Raw genomic sequence first — 16,295 nt, forward strand, 5'->3', positions numbered from 1 at the left:
AGAAGATGCAGAGGTGGCTGTCAAGGTATCTAGGGAATGTAGTGTCAAGAAGGCTGTCCCTGGTGCTCAGGAAAGGGCAGAAAAGGCCATGTGAAGAAAGCAAGGAAGCACAGTTTCAAACCTGGGGAATAGCAGACTTTGGGAAGCGCAATTTTTTGCATGTGTGTATATGAGGATCTGGTTTATGATGTAAGATGCTCGTTCTGTTAAAAGTGATCTATATAATAGATATGTATCTTTCAATTCTTTAACATTTCCATGTATTGTGACGTCTTCAGACAACAGGTCACTGTAATTCTTAGAAATGACTGCGTTTATTCTTGTGTGTAACTGTTAATATTAAACTCACATGAGCCTTAAAACTATCCTGTAGTTTGCATTCAGAATGGGAACACAGGTGCGAGTGGAAAGGAAGGATGTTACAAAATTGAACGTTGTAAGGAAGAAAATTAACCCCTCCCCCTGCAGTTTTGTAAGAGGAAATAGTATGTGGAGAGCTGTGTAGAAGATGATTAAAAGCTGCTATTGTAGTAAAAGGCTCAGGAAAGGGATTTAAGCAGTCGTGTTCCCTAAGCAAAGTGTGCGTGTGCTGAATCTAATATGTTTTATGACACAGATCTGTTTTATATGAGCTGGAGTGGTTAAAGAGCTAGCCAGCTGGATGGCTTCTCACAAGGTAAACCTGGTCATCAAATTAGTGAGGGGAAGATTATCTAAAACTCCAGGTTTAAAATAATGCTTGTTTTATGTGATATTCTTGAGAAAGAAACTGCAAGCACACTCAATCCGCTCTTACAAAGAAGGAAATTGGAAATGTGGAGGCTAACTTCTCCAAAGCTTTTAGCTTTCTTGTGCTAAATTTGGGGCAAGCCAGTAAGTCATAACAGTAGAACCTGAAAATACTGAGCTTGTGAAGCACTTTATCTGAATATGAAACTAGCAATAGTGATATTTCAGCAGGTCAATAAAAGTAATTTGATGCTGTGCAAACTGGATAATTGAAGACCCATTTCTGTTACAGCAGCATGTATTTCTGAGGTTTTGTCTGACAATACAAATTATCCTAGAACAGTAATTTTGAAGAAGTTTGTAGAAGTTGATTTTTATTTTGTTTGTACCAGCCATTCATTTACATTTAGCAACTTTCAAAGAGCTGTAAAAGAGAAATATTCTGTCAGCTGGTTCACAGCTCACGTGTCTGAAGTTTTCGTGAAGTGTTGGAGCCAAGAATAGATCATCTGTTTTTTTCATTGGTCTTTCATGTTTGTTTGCTGTCCGTGCTGCTGCTCCGTGCCCTTTCCGAGGGGAGAGTGGCTTCCCCCCATTAGGAAGCAGGTGCCACAGAGTAATAGCTGCAGAGAACAGGGGTACTTAAATTAGGTGTGACTGTAACACGGCATAATTTTGTGATTAGGATAGCTGTGATGGCGTTCTGTGATGTGTGCTGCTGCAGGTATTTTGTGTCTGGCTATATGTTTCAGAAACTGCAATTAACTCCAAAATAGGAAGTCTGACGGAGTTACCAGTATGCGGCCAGCTATTTAGCCTAGAACATTGCAGAGAATTGGGGAAATGCTGTTTGGACGCCCTGATGAATCACCAATTTCTTTGAGCCTTAATCTTTTCTAACACTCATTTGCAGTGGAGGGCTGGGCTGCGCGTATTCTGGATCCTGTCAGTCCAGCTCCTTAATGGGTAGCTGAATGATGTAATACAAAAGGAATCATTCGTTCATAAGCTGAATGGATTGCTGCCGCCTCTGTGCTTCCAGCAGCTCTGTTGTCCGCATAAGGCTATTGGCATGTAAGGAGCTGGTGTCCCCAAAAGTATATCCTACAGAGAAGGTTTGTTCAGGATACCTTTGTATCATAGCCATCTCAAATTCAGTATACGTATGTACAGCTGCTGTACCTTAAGCACAACTTTGGGTTTTGGATGGATGTACATGGAGACAGATACAGGATGTCTGCATATATCTGCCATGGTAGCTTGTGGCGTTGGACTTACAAAACCTTTATCTCTCAGGGACTTCTTGGAAGTCCTTACCGCTTACACTGTTAAAACTGCACGTAAACTGATAGCAATGTAAAGGCTTAAGAAATGAGTCCTTCAGATGCCGTCAGTAATTCACGTGGAACTTCTTCAGGAATGTACTGTGTTATGAGCACAGTTGTAGAACGTTGCTTTCCATCTAAAGCTTACTTCTCAAGCTGTGATGGGCTTCTTGCAAGTCAGTTTAAATACTGAATCGTTATATATTTAAAGTTTTTTCACATTCTCTTACACAAGGTATTTTCTCTTTGCTTAATTAATTCTCCCTCAATTTCATACTGGTTCTGCCCTGCTAGACTCTGGAAATAAGTGACAGTGGAGAAGTATTAATACTTTATTGAGGACATTTGTGAGACAGATTCCATCTGTCCTGGTAATGATGTTACAGGCTCACGTGACAAAATTGCAGACTTCTGTTATTCCATGAAAGATATTTCTCTGCAGATCGAACCTTCTGCATCTATTTTCAAGTATTTTATTATTGTAGGATGTCAGTGAGGAGACTCAAGAAATGAAACATTACCTAAATAGCAGCTGTATCAAGGGAAAAATATTTAACCATTCGGTACAGCTCACTTGTCAGAAACAGCAAAATGCTTGAGAAACCTGCCAGCAAAGTCTGTTGTCGGCTTTATGGGTTTGTTTGCTGTCAGTGTTGGTATGCATAAGCGTAGTTTTACAGGTTGTGATGCTGTTACAGGTTGCCCCACAACAGAGGCTCGCTCTGACTGTTGTTCAAATAAGGAACTGATGAATCAACAGGACAATGTCCAAAGTGGCTTGCTTTTTCACAGCCTGACGCTGGAGGTTTATGCTAAAATGTTCTGAAGTGTTCAGCTGGTTTCTGACTTGTGCTCTAAGAATTAGAAAACAGCAAAACTGAGTAGTGCATCAGAGCACAGCTACTTCAAGCACCGAGTATCAAAGCTTAGCAAGTTGCTGCCTGTACGTCAGAATTTGCAGACTTATCTCTGAGTTTCATTCCCATTCACTGTTGTTGCTGCCCGATGGATAGGGACAGAGAATGATCAACATGCTGCTGTTTAAAGCAGCAAGGCAAACAATTTGAGCAAAATATCACTGCCTCTGTTGGAGTGTCTCCAGGATCATAGGTCTGTATTCCTGTTCCTGTTTAAAGCTTAATGTCCAATTATTTCAGTACCTGTCTGAAAGGCTTGGGCTGGGGGAATCTTGTTTTTATGAGCCTGTTGCAGTTTAGTTTATTGAGCGTTTTGTTACAAGTATAATCATATGAATTAACATTGTGTGTTTTAATTGTTTGGATTCAAGGTATCAGTGGAATTTATAGGAGGGTCTGTTCTCTGTTATTTTGACTTGCAAGGAAGGATTATTGTGCTTAAATCTGAGCTCCAGTACTGGAACAGTCTATCCTCTAACAGTGAGTCAAAACCTGAATTACCTGTAGTTTTGATTACAGTGATACTCTGAGAAGGTGGGATACTACAACTTTGAACAAATGTGCACCCAGTAGGTGACAGATTTTAGTACAGTGGTCCAAAAGTAAGCAAAAGTCAGTTCAACTTGTAGTGGATGATGGTAACTTCTATCTAAAGAAGTAATGTGAAAATTACTGTATTATTTGGGTTAAATTCTATTTTTGGCAAAGAACTGAATGAAATAATCACTGGCAAAAACATGGACTTCCTCTTACTATTATAGAGTCTTAAAGTTAAGTGATGCTTCTCCTGTAAGTAGTTTAATTTCACTTTAGCTTTGGTCTTGAACGTGTTTCAAAACATAAACCAACACATTTTATGTAAATGAATGCCTTCCAAGTCATCTGAAGCAAACTCCAAAGCTTGCAGGATGTACATCCTAGTTTGTAAGTTTTGCAGAATTGTTTATTAAAATAACCTTTGCATACTCAGTGATTATTCTATACATTCCTTTTGGAAGAAAACTTGTTATCGCACCTTTTTTTCTTTACTGTAATCATTCATGCCTTGTTTGGCTCCACATATGCCTTCTTGGACTTCAGGTAGGAGCAGTTCCTTTTCTGTCATGGTTTCTAAGACCTTTTTTGGCTGACGATGTATTGTAACAGCACTGAAACAGCTGTTCTGGTGGTATGCATCAGTTCTTGTCTGGATTTCTAGGTGTACATGTATTTGCATGTGAGCTCCTTGGTTTCAGATCTCAGCTTCCCTGAATTAGGCATGCATTGTATGTTTCAAAAATATGATGATAAAGACCTTAAACGTAGCTTCAAAGCTTGTTTGTGCTTTGAATTACTCTTTACGTGTCCTGGAAGCTCTTAATACAGTGTCCAACTTCCAGTTTCTTAAGCACAGCGCTGATTGCAGACTTGAAACATGAAATCTAAACAATAGCAGTATGGTTGTTCTAAGATAAGCCTTCTAAGACTTGTAAAAGGACGTCAGACTTCTAGCTTTACCTTTGGGACTGCCTTAAGAGCTGACTTTAGAGCTTCAAGTGATGTTTTTGGACATTCATAATGACAAACTGCATCTTCTCCTACCAACTTCCAGGTTCTGAAGAAGATGCTGTCTGTAAAATTTTGCCTGGCAGGTCTGAAAGGAGTAGTTACTTCTTTTGCCTTTGAGAACTGTACTGCTTGGAGTCGCTCACAGATTTGTAGCATCGCATGATATTGGCCATTTTTGCTTAGCAGTGAAAAGAAGTATGCGGAAAACTAAAAGATCGTATTGGTAAATAAGGAGGAGGAACATCCAGTAATTGAAACAAGGAAGTTCATTGTTCCCAGCATTGCTAAACTGACATTCTTCATGCACAACCTTTAACTTGCTTCCTCTAAGCAAGAGCTGAAGCAGTTGGTACTCTGTCATGTGTCATCTCCTGAAGACTTAATTTCTTTGAAGAGCTAGAACAGGCCGAACAGCACATCAGTTGCTGCGCCTTAGCTTTAGAAATTTGAGCCTGCTGTTAAGATACTGTAGAGCTTTCACCTGTTTTAGGAAATAGATGCAATTCATAAAACCACAAGTCTGTTTATGATGGGACTGCCATCTGGAGTTGCTGGGAGTTCATTAGCCAGCAAAGTTTGGTATCTTTTCCAATTTTCATTCTATTCCAGGATCGATTTCAATGCCGGAATGAAAATTGCCTGTCACAGTGAAAGGGCAACAGTTTCTGTGAACTTTATCACTGTGTATGAACTTGTAGCATAGCTAAGTGTTGCTTCCTTCAGTTGTGGAGTAGGAATATTAATCTCTCCAACTTCCTTTTAACAGATATTTTAAAAGAAGAAACAACCTTCCACTAAATGAGAGCAAACCAGCTATGCTGGGAGGGAAGGTTAGCAAGGAAGCGTATCATTATGCACGATAGTATCCTTGCACTGTAATTTTTTATCTGTACATGAAAGAAGATAAGACAGACTTGGTATCTGGAATGCTTGAGTAAGCTCACTAGCTCGGAATAATATGGCAGAACGGGGAACTATAGGTTATAGGAGAAATATCTGAGAAGCCTTCACACGGCTTTTTCTGGTAGTTGTGTTAATCTCTTCATTGAAGTGTTGGCTATGGGAAGGACTAACATAGGCTGAAGATATTTGGAAGTTTTTGTAAAGTTTATCTTATTTTAAATAGATTGGAGTTCAAGTCACCATCTGGTGTTCTGAATATGCTTATTTAAAAATAGTACAGAAATGAAAATAACAGTGTTTTATGAAATCCATAGGCACTAGCAGTTACCAACTTCTGCCCTGTCCACTCCAGGGGAAGCGTCAGTTTTGTTTCCGGTTCAGTTTACTGCTCCTAGTCAGTTGTGCTGGTCTTCTGCTTTCCTCATGTACAGAGGTGTTGTGCAATTGCTAATTCGTGTGACCTCAGTGCAGACGGGCAGTGTGGATGATGATGGTTGGTGATTAATTAGATGAGGATTTCTGTTTGATGGTGCTAAACTTCAGAAATGTATTTTTGTGACGCTTTCCTAATGTCTGCATTAAAGGAAAAAAAAATCTGTATCAGTGCACAGTGTTTGATATTAAAAACACTAGTGCTGCATTAAAAGCCTGGAATTTGTGAAGTTGTTGAGAAGCTCTGTCTTTCAGAGAAGAATGCAATTAGCCTATGGAAGATCACACCAAAGCATCTACAGTTAATATTTGTGTAGCAGGTAAACAACTTCAGCAGTGAAGTTTCTATATTAAACATTCCAACACATTTTATTTGCATGACCTCAGGTTTGACTTACATTTGCAGATCAGGATCCCAGCACACTGGACACTGCACAAGATAGGCTGTTGCTTCATAGCTCAGCTGTATGTAACAGGTAAATGCGAATGGGTGGGAGCATCCCAAGAAATGAGTGAGTAGTGCGTTAGGATAATATATGATGCCTGTGCTTTGATGAAGGCCTCATTAGTGGGCTTCTCTTGTCTGTAGTTCCATATATATTTAAAAATATTGTGGATGGAGGGAGCTTCCACCTTGCTCTACAGCTTCTTTTAATCTATGTCAGCTATTAATTTCTTTTTTTATTTTTTTTTTAAATACTTGGGCACTGTTTTGGCTGGCTGTTCTTAGAGAATTATGTGAAAACCTAGTTTTCCTCCTCTGGCTCATTTAACACTTCTGGTGTCATACACATTGGAAGCAGAATCAGGTATGGAATGCTGTGGAGAATGAGGAGTCTAGAGCTCCAGGCTTGTCCTGCTGGAGGTGAGTGGAAGAATAGTTGACCTGTGTTAAGGCTTGGATGGTTTTCTTTTTTTTTTTTTTTCCCCCCAAATGAAAGGAGCAATGGTTTGTATTGATCTGTTCTTTCACTCTTCTTCAGCACAGGCGTTCTGCTAGGATTCCTTCTGTCAGAATTCTGCAGCTGTTTCTTGTATTTGGATCCTTTCTTGCTTTTTTTTCTTCTCCTGGGGGAGGGGGAAGAAAAAGAGAAATGCTGGGAGGTGAGGTGGTGGTCAAAAGCTGACCAAAGTTAGTGACTATTTTATTGGAAAATCATACTTTGAATTACTTAATGTAATTTGATGGAGTGGCAAATTTCTGATCTCTTTCCTGAGGATGAAATGCAGGATTTTGGTAGGCCTTGGTAATGAGTATATTATATATGAGTATATATATTTGGAATTCTGTAGTTGAAAGCATTCCCTAGATAAGAAGTACCAGCTTTAGGAGAATGGGCTCGTGGAGCTTTGTGATCAGAAATCCTTTCTGTAAAGGTAACATTTCACCTTTCAAAATTATTGTGGTTTGGCTGAGCTAACAAGTTGAACCTTGCCAGTTGAGGGATTGATGAGATAATGCACAGTAGGAAGAGTGTAGAGTTTATTTTAATTAAGTTTGGTACTTGAAATCTGATTTAAAAAGAGGTCTTACCCGACATACAGTAGTTATATTAGAAATAAAACATGCAGCTGTATGGATAACCTGCAGGGTGTGTGCTGTAAGTCCACTTAAAGTGAAGAAAACAAGCTTGTGGCTTGGTGATGGATGTGCTACGTGGAGCAACTCCAGTTAATTAATACTCTGGATTTTATGTTGTGTGCTTCAGTCTGCAGTCAGGAAAGTGCTGCTTCAGATGTGAAAATTGAGAACAAGCTGTAAGCAAGCTTAAAATTGCTCGTGACACAGTGTCACTTCTCTTTAGGGCACAAGTACCCTTACAGGCACAAGAACTTCTTCCCAGTGGATTATTCCTGATCTAGTGGGCACTCACAGCACTCTAAAAAGACAAGTTTTCTAGATTATATTCCATGAAAGAAGTGATGCATTGCATTTCTGGGGAGGACATGTTCCATAGGCTCAGTTCTGTTCTTTGACTCTTACTCAGGTGTATACAAGACACCTGCATGTAAAACCTGTCATCTTGGTGTGCAAGAGGATTGCAGAAATTAGGATCCCCTTCAATGAATGGATTTCCTTTTAGGTATGTACATTTAAAATACGGAGAATAAAAGACTAGATTTAAATAGCAGCATTGTTTGTTGGTGATGGTTATCTTCTCATCTTGTGTGTACTGTCAGAATGTTTTTTCTTAATGTTTTGGATTAGATGAGTTAACAAGGCTGAACGTTCATGCACATCCCTCTATTCTTGCTATTGACTGAGAGGCATTTTCATATACCTCTGTATAGAACACTTACTTGCTTGTCTCAGGTTTCTTTGGCATTTTATCACCTTTGTAGAGTAACTTGCTATGTTGTGTCTCTTGGGCAGCTAATTACTGCTAACGATCTGAATTTCTATACTTGCAGAGTAATCAGTTCTAGTGTGCAGTTTCTGTGTTTGTGTTCAAGTTAGGATCAGAAGGCGTAGTACAGAAGTGATTTGCAGTCTCATCCTGAAGCCTGGTGCAGAAATGCTTGATAAATCTAGTGGTTCCTTTGCATAGCTTTTCTTCTTGAAATTTCAATCGTCCTTTGAGGAGAGACTACATTTGAACAGATAATGGAATTGCAGGATAGTTTTGGAAGCTATCAACTACATCAAGAACAAAAAGCTTTTGTTTGTTTTTTTTTTTTTAAAAACAACTTATGAAGCAGAGGAAACATCTCTAAACTCCTCAAACAGTTGCTTTCTGGTGCAGAATATGCAAAAAATACAGCCTTAAATTCTAGATGGTCTGTCTGGAGCTCTGTGTCTTGCTAAGAGTGTGTTCTTGAAATGCTTTCATGTGCCAGCTATCTTGTTGTGGGTTCACCTGCTGCGGGGCTGTACGCGTTCCTCTGCGAACCCCACATTTCTGCACTGTTTTGGGTTCTTCCTTGGGAGTGCTTGGGCATAAGCCCTTTTCTTGGCAGGAAGGAAAAAATGAAGAAACTCAACGCCTTCCAGCAGTCGTGTTGGCACTTGCACTGGATGTGTGCGTGTTCTGAAGCCTTCATCCAGCAGACTTTGATAACGTCTGGGCATGTGGTCAAACGAGGCTCCAGAGGTGAAACTTTCAACTTTCCCCTTGCTGTTTAGTTAATTAGCAGTTAAACAAATCGAGAGCCCTGTGCTGATTTTTAAAATAGTAGCGTATTCAATATTGAACTTCTACAGACACATGCTGTGACTATTTATGTCATGTCAGCTTTTTAATTGCAGTTGTGTAATACAGGGTTTACATCTTACGTAGTCAGGATGATGATTGCACAAATCGCCACCATCGGATGTGCTTCTTTGCGTTGTTGGATTTGTTTTTTAATGGATATTTTGTCTGCTTTAGTAACGTAACCACTTAACAGTATATTTTCTTTTAAATAATACTGTGTCCTGGAACATCACTTGTTGCATCTGATGGTGTGAAAAGATTTCCTGTTTTGAAAGAAAAGATGGGAATCTGAAATCTACGTAGAGTCCTATCCTGGGATTTTTGTGAGGACCATCAGAATGATGATGCTTTGTGTGGCTACCTAATCTGCAGTGGTATCACTTGTCCCATGCCGTGGGATGGTGGTGCAACTCTGACATTAGCCGTTGAAATTTTTCTTGGAAAGCCTTCTAAAACGAGTACAAATTTGCAAGCTCCAATTTTTAACACTTCTCAACACTGAGATGGAGGGAAACCTGCAGCCGTTAAGCCAAAATTTGCTAATTTTTTTGGGTGTTTTATCAACATTACTACCCTGGATATGGTAGCAGCTGGAGTGAGAATGTCATTAACTCTTACCACATTATGTATAACTTTGGGTACTCAAAGCACTTGTGAAACTAAGAGAAGTTTTTTTTTTTTTTTTTTTAATACATTAAATTAATAACATGCTTCTAGAAGGGATGTTATTTCTCATCATCAGTAATCAGCTAAGTCTGAAGTCATCTGCTAAAACTAAATGCTGTTTCTCAATCTCTTAGGTCATGGAAGTATAAGGCAGTTTTATGGCATATTAGGAAGGTGAGATTAGTGTTTCCGTTCTCCATTCAATACCTGGCTTCTGCTTTCAAGCTTACAATAGAGTCCATAGTTTATGTATCTACCTTAGTTATCAGCAGATTTAAGATTTTTCTTACAGCAATAAATCAGCTATGTGCTAGCCTTGGCAGCTGCTGGAACTCTTTTCAAGGCTGAAGTCAGCAGCACGTCTGCTTGCTTCTCACAGTCCTCACAGGTGCTACAGGGGTGTGAGAGATGGTGAGAAAAGTATGTGAGCCCTGGCAGCGGGAAGAAGGCTTCTGGCTACAACCAAGTTTGTTGTGAAGCTTATGCTGAGAAGTGCACCTCTGTTTTGAAAATTGCTAAGGCTTCCTCATGTTGCTGGAAGAGTGTTTGTGCGTTAGCCTTGTGAGGAGTTTATCTTAACCTCTGTTCAAAGTTTCTAAAATATTTGTGAGGAAGAGTTGTCTGCAACACCAAACTAAAATCTATTTTTGTTTTTGCTTGCTGGAAGAGCAATGAAAAGATCTTTTATCCTAGCAAGCTTTTTTGTTTTATGGTGTTGCTGTTAGCAATGTGAATGTTGGTCGTCAGCACTTGCATTTGTAAATCGCTTTTTAAGGGCTGATTACGCTGGGCTGAAAGTTGGCAGGCAAGATCTCAGCCCTAGAGCATTATTGTGAGTTTTGCATGTTTTTAAATAACAGATCTATCTGGCTGGCTTGATGGAGAGAATGCATGCTGCTACTCATACCTTTGTAACTGTGGGCAGCAGAACAGACTATGTAGAAGCATGCTTAGAATACAATTTTAAATAAAATAGACTGCTTGTAATGAAAGCAGAGGTGTGAGGGGATCGCGGTTGCGCCTCCCGGAGTCTGGGGATTCAAAGAGGTGCTGTAGCAATTTTCAGTGCTCTGTAACAGCTGAGTGGATGTCTTCTGAGATGTTCCCAAGGTTGTGGTGTGTGTGGATGCGCTGTGTGCCTGTAAATATCTTCGTGTAGTTGAACGTTAACTCTGCCAGTGCTACAGGATACCAGAAGCTGAACTAATGTGCAGTGTAAAGGTTAGTCTGATGTTGGCATCATAATGACACACACGTGTTGCTTTTGGATAAGAACAATCCCAGCTGCAGTTACTGAGGCATCCATACACGAATGGTCCTGTGGTTCTGTACCTGTGTAGGCATCCCATGGACCATCTTTAGATATGATAGGATACTTATAGCAAGGTGCACTCAATTTTGTCCATAAAGAATCAAGCTGATGGCTTTTCAAAAGTTCTTTTTGTTTGTGAAGATGATTATAGCTGTTTGAGGGAAACCAGTTCCACAAAAGCTACCACTGTTCATCAGACCCTTCCCTTTTGTAGCTGCTCAGATGTAGCACTGCTGGCCAAGTGCCCACAGGGACAGATTCAGGATGTAGACCTGTGAAGAGTTACTGTGCCTATCATCTTTGTTCAAATGAAAAATCACCTGTTAATACACGCTTTGCCCTTCCTGATGCAATTAGCAATATAGCAGACTGAGTAGCGTGATAGTTTGAGGAATAATAAGGGCTTCATGGCTGAATTTTTTTTTTTTTCCAATTAAAAAGCCACAAACATGTTTTCACTTGTCTTTTAATCTTTGAAGGTTAAGTGTCTTGCCAACTTGGAATCCAAGTTCAGACTGTTTTTATAAGCTGCAGTAAAATCTATTCAGCTTCTCTAGGACCAGGAGCTGGAAGTAAGTGTGTGTGTGTGTGTGTGTGTGTGTGTAAGCAAAGTTGTTCAAGTTGACTAATTATTCTGAGGTGATCAAATGGCAAGCCAGAAATAAGAGGACTTTTTTGCTCTGCCACAGGGATTGCTCCCTTACGTCACATAGGGTCTGCTGAGCTGCAGGCTGGTCTCCCACTTACTGCAGCACTATGTGTTTGTGCAAGTGTACAGCTGACCAGCTAGCCTGTCTGTTAAAGTGGTGGACAAATTAACTGCTCAGTGGAATGAAAATGCTTACTGCTGTGTTAAAATGCCACATTTAACTTGCAATTTTGACTATTGAATTACCATCAAGAGAGGATAAACTATCTTCTAAACTGTCAATCCTCATCTGTAGTTGCTATCACTACCAAATACTGAATCTCATTTCTGTAAATAATTTTGTGTATGAAGATATTTATAGTAGCATCAGTATTAATGAAAAACTTGCTAAAAACATCCTGTCAATAGCCTTTACCACTTAGTTATTTTAGGGTTTTTATTTTTCCCCCTCTCTGTGAAAGAACACTGCTTTTTTTCCACAGATGCTTTATTCTCTGACATGATAGTCATGGAAACCTGCTGTCACACAGGTTTTATGCTGTAGGAGACTGGCAAGTGGTGGAAACATGAATGAGACTAACTTTCCAGAACGATGCATGAAGTCATATTGAAGCACAGCACAGAAGATGGGATTTTACAGCAGAGCACTTGACATCTTGAGGACCTTAAGCATCCTGACATACTAAAATGCACGTAACTGCAAAGGGAACTCCCTTATTCAGGATCTTTCAGTACTGTGTACCCACCAGTAGAAAGGCAATAGCTGGTCACTGTTGAAAGGATAGAACTTAAAAGGCAGGTTGAATATCTAGTTTGAACAGGTTATAATAGTATTTCACTTGTTTGAAGAAATGTTTTGATGGAAATGATAGAAATGCAACTTAACAATAATGCAAAACCCATATATTTAATGAAGTATTTTTTTCCACAAGGTCAGTGGTTTTTGTGTGGAGTGTACCACATCAAATATGTTTAAGCAGTAAGAAAGAGCAATCCAAACAAAGTCACCTGGAGTCCAGACGTGGTCTGTGATAAGGGTCGTGTGTAAGCTCATCTGAAGATCAGTAGAATGATGCACTATTCTTACTGCAACGTGAAGTTTCTCTTTTAAACCACCAGTAATGGGAACATTGCAGTCATCTGTTATCTGTCAAGTTGACTATCAACTTACCTACTTTCAGCCAAAATTAACGATTTAGCTGAAAATTTTGTGCTTGATGGCTGCTCAGCCAAAGTTTTGCAGGGCATATGTGTACTGGAACTTTATTATTTTGTTGGCATCACATGGCCTTAGCTTTTTTTCCTGCCCCTCTCCATGGATTTACGAAGTATTGGTGCTAAAGCTATGTACCCAGAACGTGCTGAGCCTAGAAGGGAATGTGAATGAGATAATCAGGTGGTGCCGAGACATGTAAGGAAGCACCTTGATTTGGAGATTGACATGCAAAGTGTATGATGTTATTACTGACTGAAACGTAGCAGAGTTTCTGTAGAGTTTAGCTGGTGGATGTAACTAAAGCACATGCCCACAGTTAGTGCAAACAGCAATGTAGATCATGTAGAGTGAGCACAATGCACAAGTCTTGTTTACTTTTTAGAAAAAAAAATCTGAAATTTTAAGACACTAAAACCAATTTCTTTAAAGAACATTAACAGGAGCTTTTAGCAGAAAGCTTAGACACCTTCCTTAGTGTTAATGTGCATGCAGCTTCCCACGCGTGGGTTTGAACAGCACAGAATTGTGCTATTTAATACTTGCTTTCGCCCTCTGTAGGACTTTTAGTTATATAATAATCTACAAGCATCCCAAATGAATTCCAGACTTTCTCCCATTTAGGCTGTGCATGTGTGGGGTAGGACAGTTCTTGATTTCTTTTTCCTTTGCTTTTCTTGTGTATTTATTTTCTCCCATACGCGAACAGCTTCTCACTGAAGTCGAGGGGTAGGATGTTCAAACAGAACAAACTAAAACTTCAAGCATTTGAGTGATGTGCATATTGTTCTCTTAAAAACATGTTTTTGATGTGTTGACTTCTTACATTGGTAGCATGGAATGATGTTCAGCTGTTTATCTAAGCTGGGTGTTTAGTCCTGTCTGGAGTGTCAGCTTCTCTGTAAGTGTTGAGAAAACATCTCATCTTCAGAATGACTGTAGTACAGATGCTTGAATTGGTTTGTTGCGTAGATAAACAGTATAATTTCATTTGAAAAATTTAGGATGCACTAAAGCTGTTGCATGAAGGACTTTTGCTGTTGTCCTTTACAAAAGGAGGGCATAAAGCCATGCATTGACTGGAATATGTTTTGTCTTTAGCAGTCCAGGTACCATAAAAGGAGTTCATGCTACTAAGGAGTAACTGTACTGCTGTGTTCAGTGTATTGCAAAACCTTTATTTCTAGGAGAATGTATAAATAAAAAAGCATATTAGAGCTTGTTTGTAGTCCTTATAGAGAAGAAATATTAAAAAATTACCCTGATTTACCTCCTGCTGTTTACTTTTTGAGACTTTATAATTCAGATAAGCTTTTCCTTTTCTTAATGACTAAGTCTTTTTTAAAATAACACTATTAAATAATAGCCTCAAATTTCAAAGCTAAGCCACTCAGACATCCAACCCTATTCATTTCTCCACTTGTCAAATCAAATAAAATAACATTTTAGGATGATGGAGCAGAACAACTTGTTGAGCGTTGCTAATATAGCAGAAGTGTTGTAACATGCTTCCTACAATTTGTGAAGATTAAGTGATTGTCAGAGTAGTTGTAGAAGACAAAGGCTGGTTTGTGACTGGAATGCTCCTTAGTAAGTCAAGTAAATGTACCAAGAGGTGTAAAGAAGGTGTGATTTGAAAACCAGTCTGAATAATTAAGGTGAGAATGAAATTAAACTTTTCCTTCTGGAATTTCCCTACCCAGCGTGATGTGAGTGTTCTGCTTGTTGCTCATCTGCATTCCAAAGGCTGCCAACTGCTACCAGCTTCATGCCCTCTGCCACAACATTTTTCCCCAAACACATTACTGACTACGTCAGAGTTTTTGGGCTGAATCACTGTGGTGCATTGGGTATGGCTGTGAATTCTCAGAAATATCAACTGTCACTTATAGGATCTTTTTGTATTTCCACAGCTTACAAAAGTGACCAGTAAAGTTCTCTCTGAGCAGCCAAAAAGCAGACAGCTCATGACTTCTGATCAGGACACTAAAGTTGTGGCTGAACCGCAGGTGCAGCAAGTACAAGAAGTTAAAGACGGTTCTCATCTGGTAAGTATTCTAATTCCCATCATATAGGTTTTCCATGAATGAGCTTTTTTAGTATGTCTTAATCAGAATTGTATCTCAGTGTTTTGTAAGTCATTTGGCAACATAAATTATTAGAGCAGAGCTATTGAAGGTGGCTACATCTCCATACCTGGTAGCAGCACTAACATTTTTTCAGCACTGTGGATGAGATAAACTACGTATTACAGCAGTTTGCCACTTGTTAAAGTACAGGTCTTTTTAGTTTACACAGGAATTGTATTGCCAGTCTGAGTTTCTGGCTCACAGATAAAGATGTGAGTAAAATGTAGGAAATCCATTCATCATAACTAAGAGTAGTGGTTACCCTTACGAATAGGAAAATGCCTTCTGTAACAGGAATTTTGCTCTGTCCGTTCTGCCAAATGGCATTTTTTGCTGTTTCAGTGCTGCTGTGCAGGATCCAGTAAGTTGTGTTTTGGGATGCTTTTGGCAGATCACACAGCAGATAGTACTGTATTTATAAGTTGCAGTAGATGTTTTTAAGAAGATTAAATACTTGATTTGTGTATAAGCTTTACTCAGAAAATTGTTTTTTCAACTTTTTCAAAGTTGTGTATTGAGAGGAATGTTCCCAATTGAGACACCTTTAAGAGTCTGGCTTCAGTGTTTCTTGTGCAAATGCTTAGTCTGTGCTATGCGTTAGAGAATGCTTGCTGCTTAATCTTGCTTTGCAGCAAACGCTAAGGAACTTCTGGTGTTTTGGTATCTCTTCTGCTCTATTTTACCTTTCTCAGGTGTGCATTTCCTCTCTTCTACTGCACAGCAATTAGTTGAGCCTACTGTTGTGCTATAAAAGTTGATTTTTAGTTTTTTTTATTATTTCTTGGAATTAACATTCTGAGCAGCACTTTGAAGTTCTGAAGCAGTAGTTTTGCCACATGCTTCAGTTAGCTTATAAGCCTGAGTAAGAGGCTGTTGCAGATTTGCTCCAAAAGCTTGCAACAACTTTGTGCACTTTTAACGGGTGCATTAATATTAAAGATGGTTTAATCTTCACTTGACGCTAATTCTTTTAATTTGGAGTACTAAATTATTTATAAAGCTACATGTGAACTTAGATCTAAATCTCAATTTCAGTTATTTGTTATTTACTTGGAGAAAGAGGAGAAAAAATCCAAAGCATTGGAAGGTATGTTTTGCCAGTGCTTCAGAATTTCATTTACAAGTTTCTGGGTGCAGTGTTATATTTTGAGTAAAACTTCATGGTGTACAGGAAGTCAGCAAACTAAAATCCTAAAGACATTCATTTTTGTCTGTCCAAGAAAGTCAGAAGTAGGAAGGAGAAAAGCTTCTGAAATAAATTCAGTTACATTTAGCAAG

General features: G+C 39.1%; 1 protein-coding gene across 1 annotated transcript in view; it reads left to right on the forward strand.

The window, feature by feature from the left end:
• Positions 1–14,807: 14,807 nt before the first annotated feature.
• Positions 14,808–16,295, forward strand: part of LARP4B (La ribonucleoprotein 4B) — a gene marked incomplete at its 3' end in the record, with an annotated part of 31,921 nt that continues 30,433 nt past the window's right edge. The window contains exon 1 of the mRNA XM_079538430.1: positions 14,808–14,936. Within this exon, the coding sequence (XP_079394556.1) occupies positions 14,856–14,936 (81 nt within the window). The 5' untranslated portion in view covers positions 14,808–14,855. The remainder of the gene's footprint in view (positions 14,937–16,295) is intronic.

This window comes from Tetrao urogallus (genome assembly GCF_951394365.1).
Source record: "Tetrao urogallus genome assembly, chromosome: 7".
In the NCBI taxonomy this organism is placed as follows: domain Eukaryota; kingdom Metazoa; phylum Chordata; class Aves; order Galliformes; family Phasianidae; genus Tetrao; species Tetrao urogallus.